The 12,762-nt window shown below is 35.8% G+C and overlaps 1 protein-coding gene and 2 long non-coding RNA genes across 3 annotated transcripts; 1 reads left to right on the plus strand and 2 right to left on the minus strand.

Annotated features, from left to right (window-relative positions):
- Positions 1 to 1,563: 1,563 nt before the first annotated feature.
- On the minus strand, positions 1,564 to 2,768 carry LOC108226890 (uncharacterized). Its single transcript, XR_001807752.2, has 2 exons — positions 1,879 to 2,768; positions 1,564 to 1,799 (listed from the first exon to the last, which is right to left on the minus strand). It is a non-coding gene; the product is annotated as an uncharacterized LOC108226890 (long non-coding RNA).
- A 2,050-nt stretch (positions 2,769 to 4,818) lies between these two features.
- LOC108225526 (uncharacterized) lies at positions 4,819 to 6,018 on the plus strand. Its single transcript, XR_010284044.1, has 3 exons — positions 4,819 to 4,963; positions 5,181 to 5,264; positions 5,390 to 6,018. It is a non-coding gene; the product is annotated as an uncharacterized LOC108225526 (long non-coding RNA).
- A 209-nt stretch (positions 6,019 to 6,227) lies between these two features.
- LOC108225525 (RING-H2 finger protein ATL3) lies at positions 6,228 to 7,398 on the minus strand. Its single transcript, XM_017400413.2, has one exon. It carries the CDS (start codon positions 7,258 to 7,260, stop codon positions 6,370 to 6,372), a length of 891 nt encoding a protein of 296 aa, XP_017255902.1. The 5' UTR covers positions 7,261 to 7,398; the 3' UTR covers positions 6,228 to 6,369.
- Positions 7,399 to 12,762: the final 5,364 nt, after the last annotated feature.

A 12,762-nucleotide genomic window follows, 5' to 3' on the forward strand; every position in this document is an offset into this window, starting at 1 on the left:
AATAAAATGTCTATTGTGAGCTAGAATGCGAGAGGTTTAAATAGGAAGGAAGCAATGAGACAAGCAAAGCTAGTGATTAAAGCACATAAGCCAGACCGAATTTTCCTAATGGAAACAAAATTAGCAGAATGTAAAGCTAATACAATGTGTCATAGACTTGGGATTGATCATGGTTTTGAAATCCCAAGGATTGGACTTGGTGGGGGGTTTAAAGATCAAGTGGAAGTCACCTGTTTAACATCACCGAATCACTTGAGCTCTTTTTTACAAATGGCTAATGAACAAATATCATGGCATTTTTGCGGATTTTATGGGGACCCTAGGGTAGCTAATAGACAATATGCATGGGACAATATGTATGGGACTTATTACAAAAACTCAAAAATGCAGCTACTGGATTACAAAGGTAACCATTTTACGTGGATTAGAAATCAATTAGTGAATTAGTTGGTGGTATTACAAGAGCATCTCCAACGTGGTTGGCTATAATGATTGGCTAAATTGGACCGGTATAAAATCATGTAAAATTTACTGAAGCTGTAAGACATTTTGCTTCGATGGTATTGACTATATTGATTGGCTATAATTTAAAAATAGTATATTATTAATATATTAAATTGTTATATATATAGAATCTATCATTTTGATATGGTAAAAAGTGATGTGTAATATTCTTACAAATTTCTTACAAAATTGTAGTGGATCGATAAGTATAATCATCAACAGGAGGTTGACTTTAATTATAGATAAAAGATGACTATGATTGGAGTGTTGTTTTTTGAAGGCGTTGGGTATATTTTTTATATTCGGTATGCCAATTAAGCTGAGTTAAGGCTTTCTCATGATTGGAGATGCTCTAACACACATTAAGGGTGAGTTATTGACTTATCGCTAAATCGAGATTTCAGCTTACAGGTCTATGATTTTCTTCGACTTCGGATGTTATCGTTAAAGTGAGGGAGGAAGTATCCTGGCTTGCATATATAGGGGAAAATGGAATTGGAGAAAGCATTCTTAAATGATTGACCCAGTCTGAGATGATGGGCTTTCTTTTAAAAGTGAGTAGAGTGTTAAATAGCCCTCCCAATTTTGTTAAAATTCTTGTTAAGCTTTCTCAAGGTAATCAAAGTCTATGATGATATACTTCTTCATTATTTGTAAGAAAGCCCGGCCCATTTAGCAAATTGCGTTAATATGGAGACCAGAATCTAGATCTTGATACAACTCTTGTCGAGTTGAAATTTTGTTGGTCCCAAACCACTATGACTCGCTATGTTCCCAATCAAAGTGTACTTAGTGGATTGTTTTTGCTTATTAATTTTGCCGTCATAAATCATGGCCTTCAGCCTTGTAAATAAGTATATGTTCTAAGAAATTTTTGGGATGAGCAGGATCGACAAATGATAAGCTATTGACCACCTGAGTTATCCAAACGTGCTCGCGCGTTCTTTTCGTAAGTTTAGTTATAGTGTATGATGATCATATCACTTTATCAAGATTTATTCCAGCTAATTTTTTGTGTGTATGATATTTGCCTTGGTCTCTTAATAGAAAAGAAAAAAGTCTAGGCTGGAAGAGGTTATTATATTTACCACATGTCAAAGCCTGAGCTGCATTACATAAAGTACTAAGAAGAATGAACTAAAAGACAAGAACAAAATCGAGTGCTTCATAACTAGCACTTACACAGTTACACTAAACAAAAGAAAAAAAATTAAATAATCACCCTGCATCTGAAGAACTATCTTTCTCGATCATTTGTTACTTGCTAGCTTGTGAAGTTTTATGGAGGCTTAGACCTGGCAAGCACAAGAGCATCATGATATGAGAGACCTGAAACCTGCCTATTTTCGAAAAAAGTTGGTTATAAGAAGTTACTTGTTCTGCGTAGGATTTGATCTGCTTGGTGGAATCCTTCTAAAGCTCGAATCCACTCTCTTGAATGGCTCATGAGAACCCTTGATCACGGCATTCTGTGAAGACAAAGGCAACGCCGACGCAGTAGCTGAGTGTGCTTTCGTCCCAAGGCCTCGTGCTGCCTCGGTTCCATTAGGCCAACCATGCAGAATGAGTAAGAAGGCTAACACAATAGCTTGTACTATTTTACACTGAGAATTCATAATTGATTTTTTCGAAACTGTGGTAGGCTACAATAGAGGCTTCTAAACTTGATCTGTTAGCTTGGATTATATAGACCCGGACAGCTAATAAGATGAGATTTATACTAAGTTTGAACCAAGATCTGCAGAGGATGTGATGCAAGTGGGATCATGTGATTCTGCTTTGACTGTTGCATCTTAATCAGCTCTTACTGATTAAAATTGTAATTTAGTATCAGGCTATCATGTGATGAGCCACGTGATTACATTAGTTTTATGGTGCAGCTCAACAAACTGATATGCTCAAACCTGTGTTTCTGAGGGGCGTTGGTCGATAAAAAACTAGTATAAAGCATAGTTTGAAAAATATGCTCTCTAGCAATCCGTTTCTGAATTATAAAATGGATGTATGAACAGAAGAGCACAAGCCTTTTCAAATACTGCTTGTTTTGCATGTTTGTTTTTTCGCTCCACTTTTGCGTTGGCACCCAAGGATCAGCGTGTCAGATGGAGAAGAGAGTCATACAGAGCTGGTGGAGATGCACAGACGACGCGGTATCTTTGAATGCCTTTCGGTTTTTAAAAAAATAATGGCAACTAGTTAGGTGGTTGTAGAAAATTTGTATTCCTTTCCAGAATCAGAACTCAAATACGCTACACCTAACTTTCGCGGCACATTCAAGAATCATTGTTATCTATGTTATATGTTTTGTGTTCCATGTTCACATGTCTGTGCATTGCTTTTGCTTAAATGTGCTTAATTGTATATGGTCACAGCCTCACAGGGCACATAAAAGGAAGAACAAAAGACTTGTTATTACAGTACTTATTACTACCAAAGAAAATATATGCAGTTGACAACACAGCCCTGCCCTTGTACATTTGGCCTTAGTTTCAGATGCGTAGAGTCCCCCGTGCCTTCTTAGATCAGCACAGTATACCTGCATAAAGTGAAAAGTTTAACCACTTTTTGGCCCTGATCGCAGTAAGAGCAAGTGCACTCTCGTGTAATTTCACTAAAACCAAGTCTTTATTTCTTAACGCCCATTAAAACGATCAAAAAACAATATAAAGCGACGAACATGTATGATGTAATAATTATTTGCCAGAAATTCGTGATGGCCGGTATAATCATAGGCTCTCAAACACTGCTTACAACCAACATTCTCGCAAGCCTACAGCTTCTTTAGAGATCTCCAATAAGAGATTGCCAAAATAATTGCAACCTTGCCAAATCATCATATATAATATTTAAATTTCACTATATTTTTTATCAACTTGGCAACATCCAACTCCAATAATTAGTAACCTTTGAAAGTTGCCTATATGGTCTGCATAATTAAATTGTAAATGACTCATGAACTAAAAAAAATATTAGTAATATACACTTTTGCACTTGTACATGTATATTAACTAATTTAGGAAGTTGCCAAGTTCTGGAAACCTCTTGACAATCATACAACTTCAATAGGTTGGCAAACAAGATTGTGCCACATAAGATTTGATAACTCCGTGATAACTGTTATGTTACTCTTAGGGACATGCCTCCGATGGTCCGAACGACTAAAGGCCTCTCTCAAATGACCGAAGGCTTTACATAACATGTGACAAAGCAGCTTGTAAGCTTTCTTCTAGCCACCCTCAAGCAGCTGGACACGTGGCAGCTTTCCCGCACCAAGTCATACCCGAAAATCGGGATTAGACTCCACCTATCTAAAGTAGACTAGCCATCTCAGCACGGGAGTCCCCTTCCTTGCAAGTATAAATAGAAAAGAGGAAACATAAAAGGTTTTTTTAAGCATGATACACATACACCACAAAATTAATCATATGCCGGCTACGGACCTCTCTTGAAATCCCTACGGCCATCAATCTAGACCTGCAACATGAACAATAATGTTTTAAGGTTGCCATTGGTCAGTTAAGTCGTGGAGATTCTAAAACTAAACAAATTACAGAAACATATATGCCGTTAGTTTTTTTTTTTTTTTTCCTTTTTGCTAAGTATATGCCGTTAGTTGAAAGTATTGGAAATGTTGGTCAGGGTCATTTGGCTCGGTTTAAAACTAAGTAATTGTCATTCCCTCCTTCTATACATATGAATTGCATGGAGGCCAAGTATAAAATAATATAAATAATGAAAAATTTTATGAAAATGGGTTCAACGATGGAATCTATCAATTAAAATAGATTTGAAAAAGTACAGCATATGAATGTAGTGGATGATATTTATTTTAATATTATAATAATTTATAATTTTTAAAAGGTTCTAACATATATAGAATTGAGTGTACATCCAAAAAAGAATTATATAAAACACCGTTTCACTTTTAAAGCATAATTTAAAGATCATACAGGTATATGATGTTAGAATTTATATTAATTTTTTGTCTCATTTTATGATATATAAAACTAATAAATTTATAATTTTAACTTAATACCAAATGTCCAACACAGCTGGAGAAGAAATCAGCTTAATGCTGCCTATATGATACGACTTAACCTGATTAACGGGGATGCGATTCCCATAAAAAAACATCGCAATGATGAACGAAAAACACAGCAAATTATTAGCTTGGTGGTTGGGGCATGATCATGGTCTCTCTCGAGTAGTTATAATTCATTCACACCACGCATGCTACACGACTATTTGTCATCCACCATGGGCACCTAGTTTTGAAAAGCTCCTTAAAATCGGACCCTCCGCAACATGCGGAGTAAACTACGCCATCAATTTTCTTAACTCTTCTAATTATACTCTCCAATTCCAAGCACAAAACCCTCGTTTACTAGTCCCAACTTTCTCCAGTACGGCACCGGATATTATGGTCTTGACTTAGCTGCAAATTTTACAGTGCATTCAGGTAAGTCACAGTCTTAAATTAATCTTTACGTTAATCTTGCTTTAGTGTATTAAGTAAGATCATTTCTACTTTCTAGAGATACTTTTACTACTCAATCAACTGTCCAACCACCAAATGTTGCTATAAACTCTCAAACACCAGGACAATGCTTCATGTGATGCACTTATATTAAACACCTACATTTCATAGCTCATTGCGTGGTCTCTGTCTCGTCCAGGCATCGATGAGGAACACTCCGTTGTATCCGAAATACGGGACGGAGGACAGTCATGACTTCGATCCTCAACTGGATTTCGCTGTGGTAGGTATTCTGTACCTGTCAACTTATGTCTATTAGTGAACAATTTTATCGCGATATTGTTTTTTTTTTTTTTTTGAATTTAACTGATTAATGTGAATTTGAATTTTCGGTTGGTCATGGATCAGTTCCTGATGGAAGCCAGAAATTACGAGTTCAAAGTGAACAACATTATGGTAGACCAACTGTCGGCTTTAGGGAATGCTGGGCAGTCGGATGAAGGACTGAAACACAAGAAGTCTTGGAGGAATTCATTTTTGTTTTCGTGGCTCAAAGCTGAGAAGAAGGGCAACAAATGTAGTCGCATGGAGACAGAGCCGTCCGAAAAGTCTTGCTCTGTTCCCACATTGCGTCGTGGACATTCTGGTCCGATGTTTGGGAAGAGAGGTAGGACGGGTAGTAACACGCTTTGGCGACAGAACTCTGGGCCGCTAACCTCGCTATTTAAAAGGACCGAGGAGCAGATGCCGTATATATGTCTTGACAAGCTCAACAGCAATTTTCATGCTGCTGAATCTTATGGACCTGTTTACTTGGTAACATAGTAGTTCTTACACTTGACACTTGAGTTCAGATCAATGTAACCTTTCAGAATTACTATCTTGGTTATAAACAAATGCAACCAAGATTTTCGTTTGTTATTTGTATTGTAATAAGATAAGCAAATTGAAGGTCTGAGTCCTGGATGTATGAACACAACAGAATTTTCAAGTCCTGAATATAAATAGACGTATGGGAAAAGAGTTTCTGAAGATCACCGTAGATGACTCTCTTTACACGCCTAAGGTTGTCGTGGAGAACTAACTCTATGTGCATGTTATCATAATCTAATTAACTTCTATTGCATATACAATTTATTTCAGAACACTCCTCTGCAAGAGGGAGGACAATTAGCTAAGCTCTCTCAAACAGAGACGACTGTCTCAAGCTAAACGGTTTAAAAGAAATTTGCCTCCATGCCACCGCACAAAAACAAATCACTTATTGGGAAAGTATACAAAACGCAGATAATGTTATCAGACTCTTGATGGTCCTAAAATCAAAGAAATTGAACAAAGAAAAGTATGGAGATTGAGGAATAAGATATCCTTGATGGAAAATCTGATGACTATGTATGACTTGTTCTGGCAGCTTGTTCTACATCAATAGTACTGCTGGGACTGGAAGGGTTAACCTTTCTATCTCTGTTCAAAAGCTTCTTAAGTGACCTCAACCGTGTTTGCAGAGGCGACTTCTGATCTTCCTCTTCATTTATCTGCCTCGGTATCTCAATTACCAAATGTGCATCATTAGTATCATCACCGCCATTCCTGAACGCAAGGGATGACGAAGAAACGTGTTGAGAAGAAGTAACACCGCCATCATCTTCCAAACAAGAAGCCAGAGTTCGGACCTGAGCCTCATTTCCCCAGTACAATACATTTGTTGGGAAGCTCAGGGCTTCTGTAGAAACCCTACCAGCATCAGATGGAAACTCTACTTCTGGTGTATTATGCATAATCCCCTGTGGTAATTCAGGACTCGTGGGATTAGAATTGAGAACTGAATTTCTGCAAATCGGACAAGTAGAATGAGATTGAAACCACATGTCAATGCACTCTACATGAAAACCATGATTACATTTAGGCAAAAGCCTGGTACGCTCCCCTTCCAACACCTCCGACAGACAAACAGAACATTCCAGTCCGTCTTTAAAGTCTCGCGGAGAGAACAGAACAACTGGAATTGTTTTCAGGAATGAAGGGTCCAGACCATTGCGCAGGTCAGTGGAAGAAGCCACTTCATTGTGGCCTGCAGCGAAATCCATTCGTCTTCGACGAGTGATGTTAGTACCATCTTGTGTTACACGGCGCCAATACCATTTGGCATAGAGGTGAAGAATGACTACAAAAGCGGAGACTAGAAAGAGAACTATAATTGCGACCACCATGATCCTGCCTGTTAGGTCCATAGCGCCTGATTCTTCCAGCTTCTGAGCCGTCGTGTTGGAACTACTCATTTTCTGATTGAAAATTTAAGATTCTGAACAAAAAACTTCAGAAAGCTTTTTTTGTATGATAAGTTTTGGGAGGTTGAACGAGAACCGATTGAATGAGAATCGAGAAGAGGCTCGTGAGATTGAATAAACTTGTAGGAGAGGAAGAACGGATGAAGTTGGGAGGGAACTGAAAATCAAACTTGAGGAACAGGGGTTTTATAAAAAGAAATGGACAAGAGATGAACGTGAGAGTTGAAATAAGCATGAAAATTAAGAGTCAACAAGTAGGAGAATCTTCTCAAAACAAGGGCTGTTCACGAACCGAGCCGAGCCGAGTTTTGACCGAACCGAGCCGAGCTTTAATTTTTTTTCTGACGAGTCGAGCCGAGCCGAGCTTTTTTATCGAACAAAATTTGTGTTCAAGCTCGGCTCGTTAGTTAACGAGCCGAACACGAGCTTGTTCGCGAACAAATACAAGCCGAGCCGAGTCGAGTCGAGTCGAGCCGAGCCAGAAAAAAAAATAAAGACAAACCGCTAGTTGACTCTTAAAATAGCTAACCAAATAATTTTAATTTTTTTGAAACTTTGTTTATATCACTAAAATGTATATATGTTAACATCCATACGGTTGGATCGGTAAGAAATATTTTTTTAAATATTAAAACACTAAATTAGGATTAAACAGTAGTTAGCGGTACTAGTTAATCTTCTACTTGACTGTTAAAATAACAAACCATAAAAAATTATTATTTTCCGAAATTTTGATTACATCACTAAAATATATATATATATTAATTATATGTTGAATTTTGAGTTCAATAACATATATAAATTATAAAAAAAACCCCAAAAATATTACATTTTTTCGAGTTTTAACGAGCCGAGCTCGAGCCGAGCGAGCTCGAGTCGAGCTCGAGCCGAGCTCGAGCCGAACATACTAAAAGCTCGGCTCAAGCTCGTTTACTTAACGAACAATTTTTTGTGTTCGAGCTCGAGCTCGTTAACTTAACGAGCCGAGCCGAACGAGCTCTTAACGAGCCGAGCTCGAGCTTGTTCGCGAACAGCTCGGTTCGTTAAACAGCCCTACAAAACATGACCAGGGCTCCAGGAGTCCGCAGACTATTCTAAAATCTAAACAAAAGACGACACAAAAACGATTCTACTTGGGCGTATAATTACAAGTCATATAATTCATTTTTTATTCTGATTTTAAATTGATCATATTTGATCATTTTATTGGATTTAAAAGTACGGATGAAAGTACCATCAAAATAAGTAAATTTATAAATTTTAATATAACTTAATAACTTGTATCATCATTCATTCGTTCTCGAGAAAACTTAGAAGAAACTTCAGAGTTGTGTTCAAAATTTACACCGATTTTCAAAAAATTTGTCAGAATCTCATCAGAATTTTGGCCCTGTTTTTTAAAAGTGTGGCTTCCTTTACATCAATTTTCAGAAAATGGGAGTCACACTTTTAAAAAGCGTGGCCAAAATTTGACCCCCATTCTGAGAATTTGGAACTCGTTTTTATCTTTTGTTCGTTACTCCCGTTAATGACATTTAACTGAAGCTGCACTTTTAAAAAGCGGAGCCAAGATTTGGCCACCTTTCTGAGAATTTGGAACTCTAACCAAATTTTTCAAAATCAGTATAAACTTTGGCCACGATTTTGAAGTTTACTCTGAAAATATTTATACTGATATAAATTATAACTACATTTTATATAATTTGGATATACATTTAAGAATGTCGACCGAGAGAAAGTTCAAAGGATACGGTTCAGCTGGTGGTCTCTTTCTTGTGAGAGAGACTGCCGAACAAACAATGATCTTCTTCTTTGTTTGTTTCATGAAAGGGTTGCAATGAGAGCAAGGGCAAGAGCATGATAGTCCAGTCAATTTACCACCTAATTTGAAATTATTAATCAAAGTTCTAAATGCCAACTACCGTCCTTTGGAGAAAGAAAAAGAATTAGAATGCTCATTGATGTGATTTATTCCTCAGCCGTATTGATATTGACTCGTGTGTGTTAATTGGAGTCAAACTTATGATTAAGCTCAACTCACCTTTCTATTATTGCAACAACCTTAATTATTGTTCCACCTGGTTCTAGTGGTGCTCTATTTTGTTGCAGAGATGTTTTTTCCTCAGGTATTTGCTGCAGCTTAATGAAACCTTAAAGAGATTGAAGAGGTGTTGTCCTAATTGTTTTTTTTTTCCTCTAAATGATTACACACGCACACGTGGGGAGTTCGTAGAACTCCCGACCTCCCGCAAGGGGTACAAAAGCTCTACCACCACACCAACACCTTGTTGGTTATTGTCCTAATTGTTTACATATCAATTAGTTTAGAGAGAGAAAAATGCAAATCACTTGAAATTATTGTTGCAAAATTACAGAACTAAAGCAGGGAGATAATTATGTTGCGTTTGGTTGGGGTGAATGATTCCGGAAGGAATGGAATGAAAAATGAACTATCTTATGAATGATTTTTAAGAAATTTCAATCCTTCCTCCATTCCATTCCCTACATCATATGCTAGATATCACCCCTTCCATTTGAGATGGAATGCTCCATTCTCTCCCATCCTCAATTTCTTCTCAAATCTCATCATAGCAATTTTGCACTTCTTCAAAGTTTTTTCAAAACTCTCTTACTATCTCTATTAGTTTCAAGTATTTTTTACTCATTTCATTCCATTCCATTCCATTCCATTATCCCCAACCAAACACAACATTAGAGAACTACATTTCTTAGATGTCTGTTTATAGTGACTGACTACATCAGCTTTCTGTACAGATGTTTCAAACAACAGATCAATACCTTTTATTTATTAATAAGCGAAACCACGTTTCGATGGAACATATTTAATTATTATTATTATTATTATTAAACTCCTATTAAAAATATTATACTCCTATTAAAAAATATAAGACTATATTGATCAGGACTTTTTTACATAACAATTATTCATGATATAGAATTCTATCCCAATATAACTAAATATTTTAATTTTAAAAATCGAAATAATTTAACTTAAAAATTAACTCTATAAAATCCTTATCACATAAATATGAATTCTCTATAAAATTTCTATCAAGTAAAAATAAGGAGTCAAAAGAGCTTTTGTGCGGATCTGAGAACATAAAATAAATTAAAATTTTAAATAATGAATTTTATTTATAAAATATATTTAAGTTATTTAACTTAATAATTCCTTCAAACTTCTATATTAGTTTGTCATACAAACAACTAATACTCTTACGTCTAAAAGAAATCCAACGTACATTAGAATCACTTATCCTAACTCTAAAAAAATTACGGATCAAATATACGTAACACATATCTATCATAACTCTAAATTAATTATAAATTATAGATTTATCGAAAAATTTAACATAAGAATTAACCGTATAAAATTTCTATCAATTAAATATGAATCAACTCAATAAAATTCATATCAAATAAATATAAGGAGTCGGCAGAGTTTTTTTGTGGATATGATAACATAAAATAAAACACAAGCTAAAAAACACTATTATTGTTTTGTTTTATTGTTGTTTCATTATTAATTGCGAATTTTATTCAATAAAATATATTTAAGTTATATAACTTAAAATTTTCTTTGGACTTCTATATTAATTTGTCATACAAACAATTACCACTTATATATGTGCAAGAACTCCAACCAACCAACATTACACATATCTATTATAAGTCTAAAACAATTACAAATTAAATAACATTACACATACCTATTATAAATTTAAAACAATTACAAATTATTAATATAAATTTTAATTCATTCCGTGCTTTTCAGAAGTTTGCGATAAAGATGAATAAGGCGGTGGTAACTGTTATGCTGGTTTTTAGTTAGGAACAGGAGGACGGGCGCGCCCTCTCCGGGCACATTCGGGAGGCGCGGCCCTTGTCTCGAGGTGATGATATGAGGTCGAAGAGGACTAAAGATATGGGTAAGGGCGCGTCCCTTGGCTTGGTAAGGTCACAGTTGTAGATGAATTATTTGAGAGAGAATGAGTGAGTCTCAGTGACGACCCTTCCGGGGATATGAAGACTAGTTACCAAGCTCATTTGGTAGTTATCAGGCTCATCTGATAGTTCCCGGGCTCATCCGGGCATGATCTACAACCCTCAATCCTGCTATCTGCCGAGTTAACCCTCGTGTGGGGGCTTGAGGTGATCATGGCTCTTGAAGGCCCTCCGGGGTAGCACGAAGGCCGATCAAATGTCTGAATCCTGTATTCTGGGGAGTTAGTCCTCATCAGGGGATTGAGACGATCGTGTAATTTGGCTCCTTATTTGATGAAGACCTCACCGGGAGGTGAGGACGCGTCCTTACACATCAAGGGATTGGTCATGGCTCTCCCAGATGACTTCTCCATAAGAGTCATGGTAGATGCTATCTCTCGTAATGGAGGTATTGTCGAATCCGTGATCTACTTGCATTAGGAGTCTGAAGTAGTTAGCCTCAAGACTAATTCTAACTGGAGTAGGACTCTCCGAGATAAGACACTGGCTTAAAACTGATCTTATCGCCAAGAGGCCTAGTCCTGATCAAACTAGGACTCTTGGTTCAGTAGAACTACATACGGCTTGATCCCCTATATAAAGGGGTACGTAGGCACATTGAGGGGATATATCGAGAGTTGTGAGAACGAGAGCAGAAATATATTCCCTTGATCTCAGCCACCCTCAAAACACTTAAAACCACCACCCACGGCAGATCTCCGTCATATAATCACCGTGAAACACCTAATTCCGGCAACGAACCTCACGTTTGTTGATTCACCAAATTCCTCTATCAACAGTAACATTGACTTGACAAACAGAAACTCGAAGAGAATGAAGTCATTGTCCATATTGCAATATATAATAAAAGAATCGAAACAATATCAAATTAGTTTTGAAAAGTTAATTAACTTTGTCAAACTACAATATTAGTTTGTCAAACAACTACAACACCATTATTATATTTACAAGAACTCCAAATAAAATTATATATAACATTTACCTATTAGATTGAATATAACAATTACGACTTAAAATTTTGAATTTTATTCGAGATTAAAGACGCTATAAATGAACTTATATGTGTTGATCTTTAACATTATTTTCACAATTTAAAAATCATCAAACAATATAATGATTTTACTAAAATAATATATTTTTTTAGAATTAAGTTTCATAAAATCCACATTTAAGCTGTAGTAAGTATCGATCATAATCTTTTAGTTTAGTCGTAAATATTATTTTTAATTATTCAAATTTATATATAATTTATCATCTTTAAGTAGTTTTAAATATAATTATTAATTAATTATTAACATCTTTCAACTCCAACAATATCTTATGAGTTATATTTTAGAACATATATAGTGTTTAGTGATTTATAAAATAATTTTTTTTATTGCAACGATTATATCATAGAATATAATCTGCAGATTGTCGGGTGTTTACAAATATTGCAGACTAAACAAATTTAAATTAAAACGAATA

Source organism: Daucus carota, chromosome 6 (assembly GCF_001625215.2).
Source record: "Daucus carota subsp. sativus chromosome 6, DH1 v3.0, whole genome shotgun sequence".
In the NCBI taxonomy this organism is placed as follows: Eukaryota; Viridiplantae; Streptophyta; class Magnoliopsida; order Apiales; family Apiaceae; genus Daucus; species Daucus carota.

Excerpts from the sequence above, each read along its gene's own strand:
- LOC108225525 (XM_017400413.2), bottom strand. The coding sequence starts at position 7,260 with ATGAGTAGTTCCAACACGACGGCTCAGAAGCTGGAAGAATCAGGCGCT.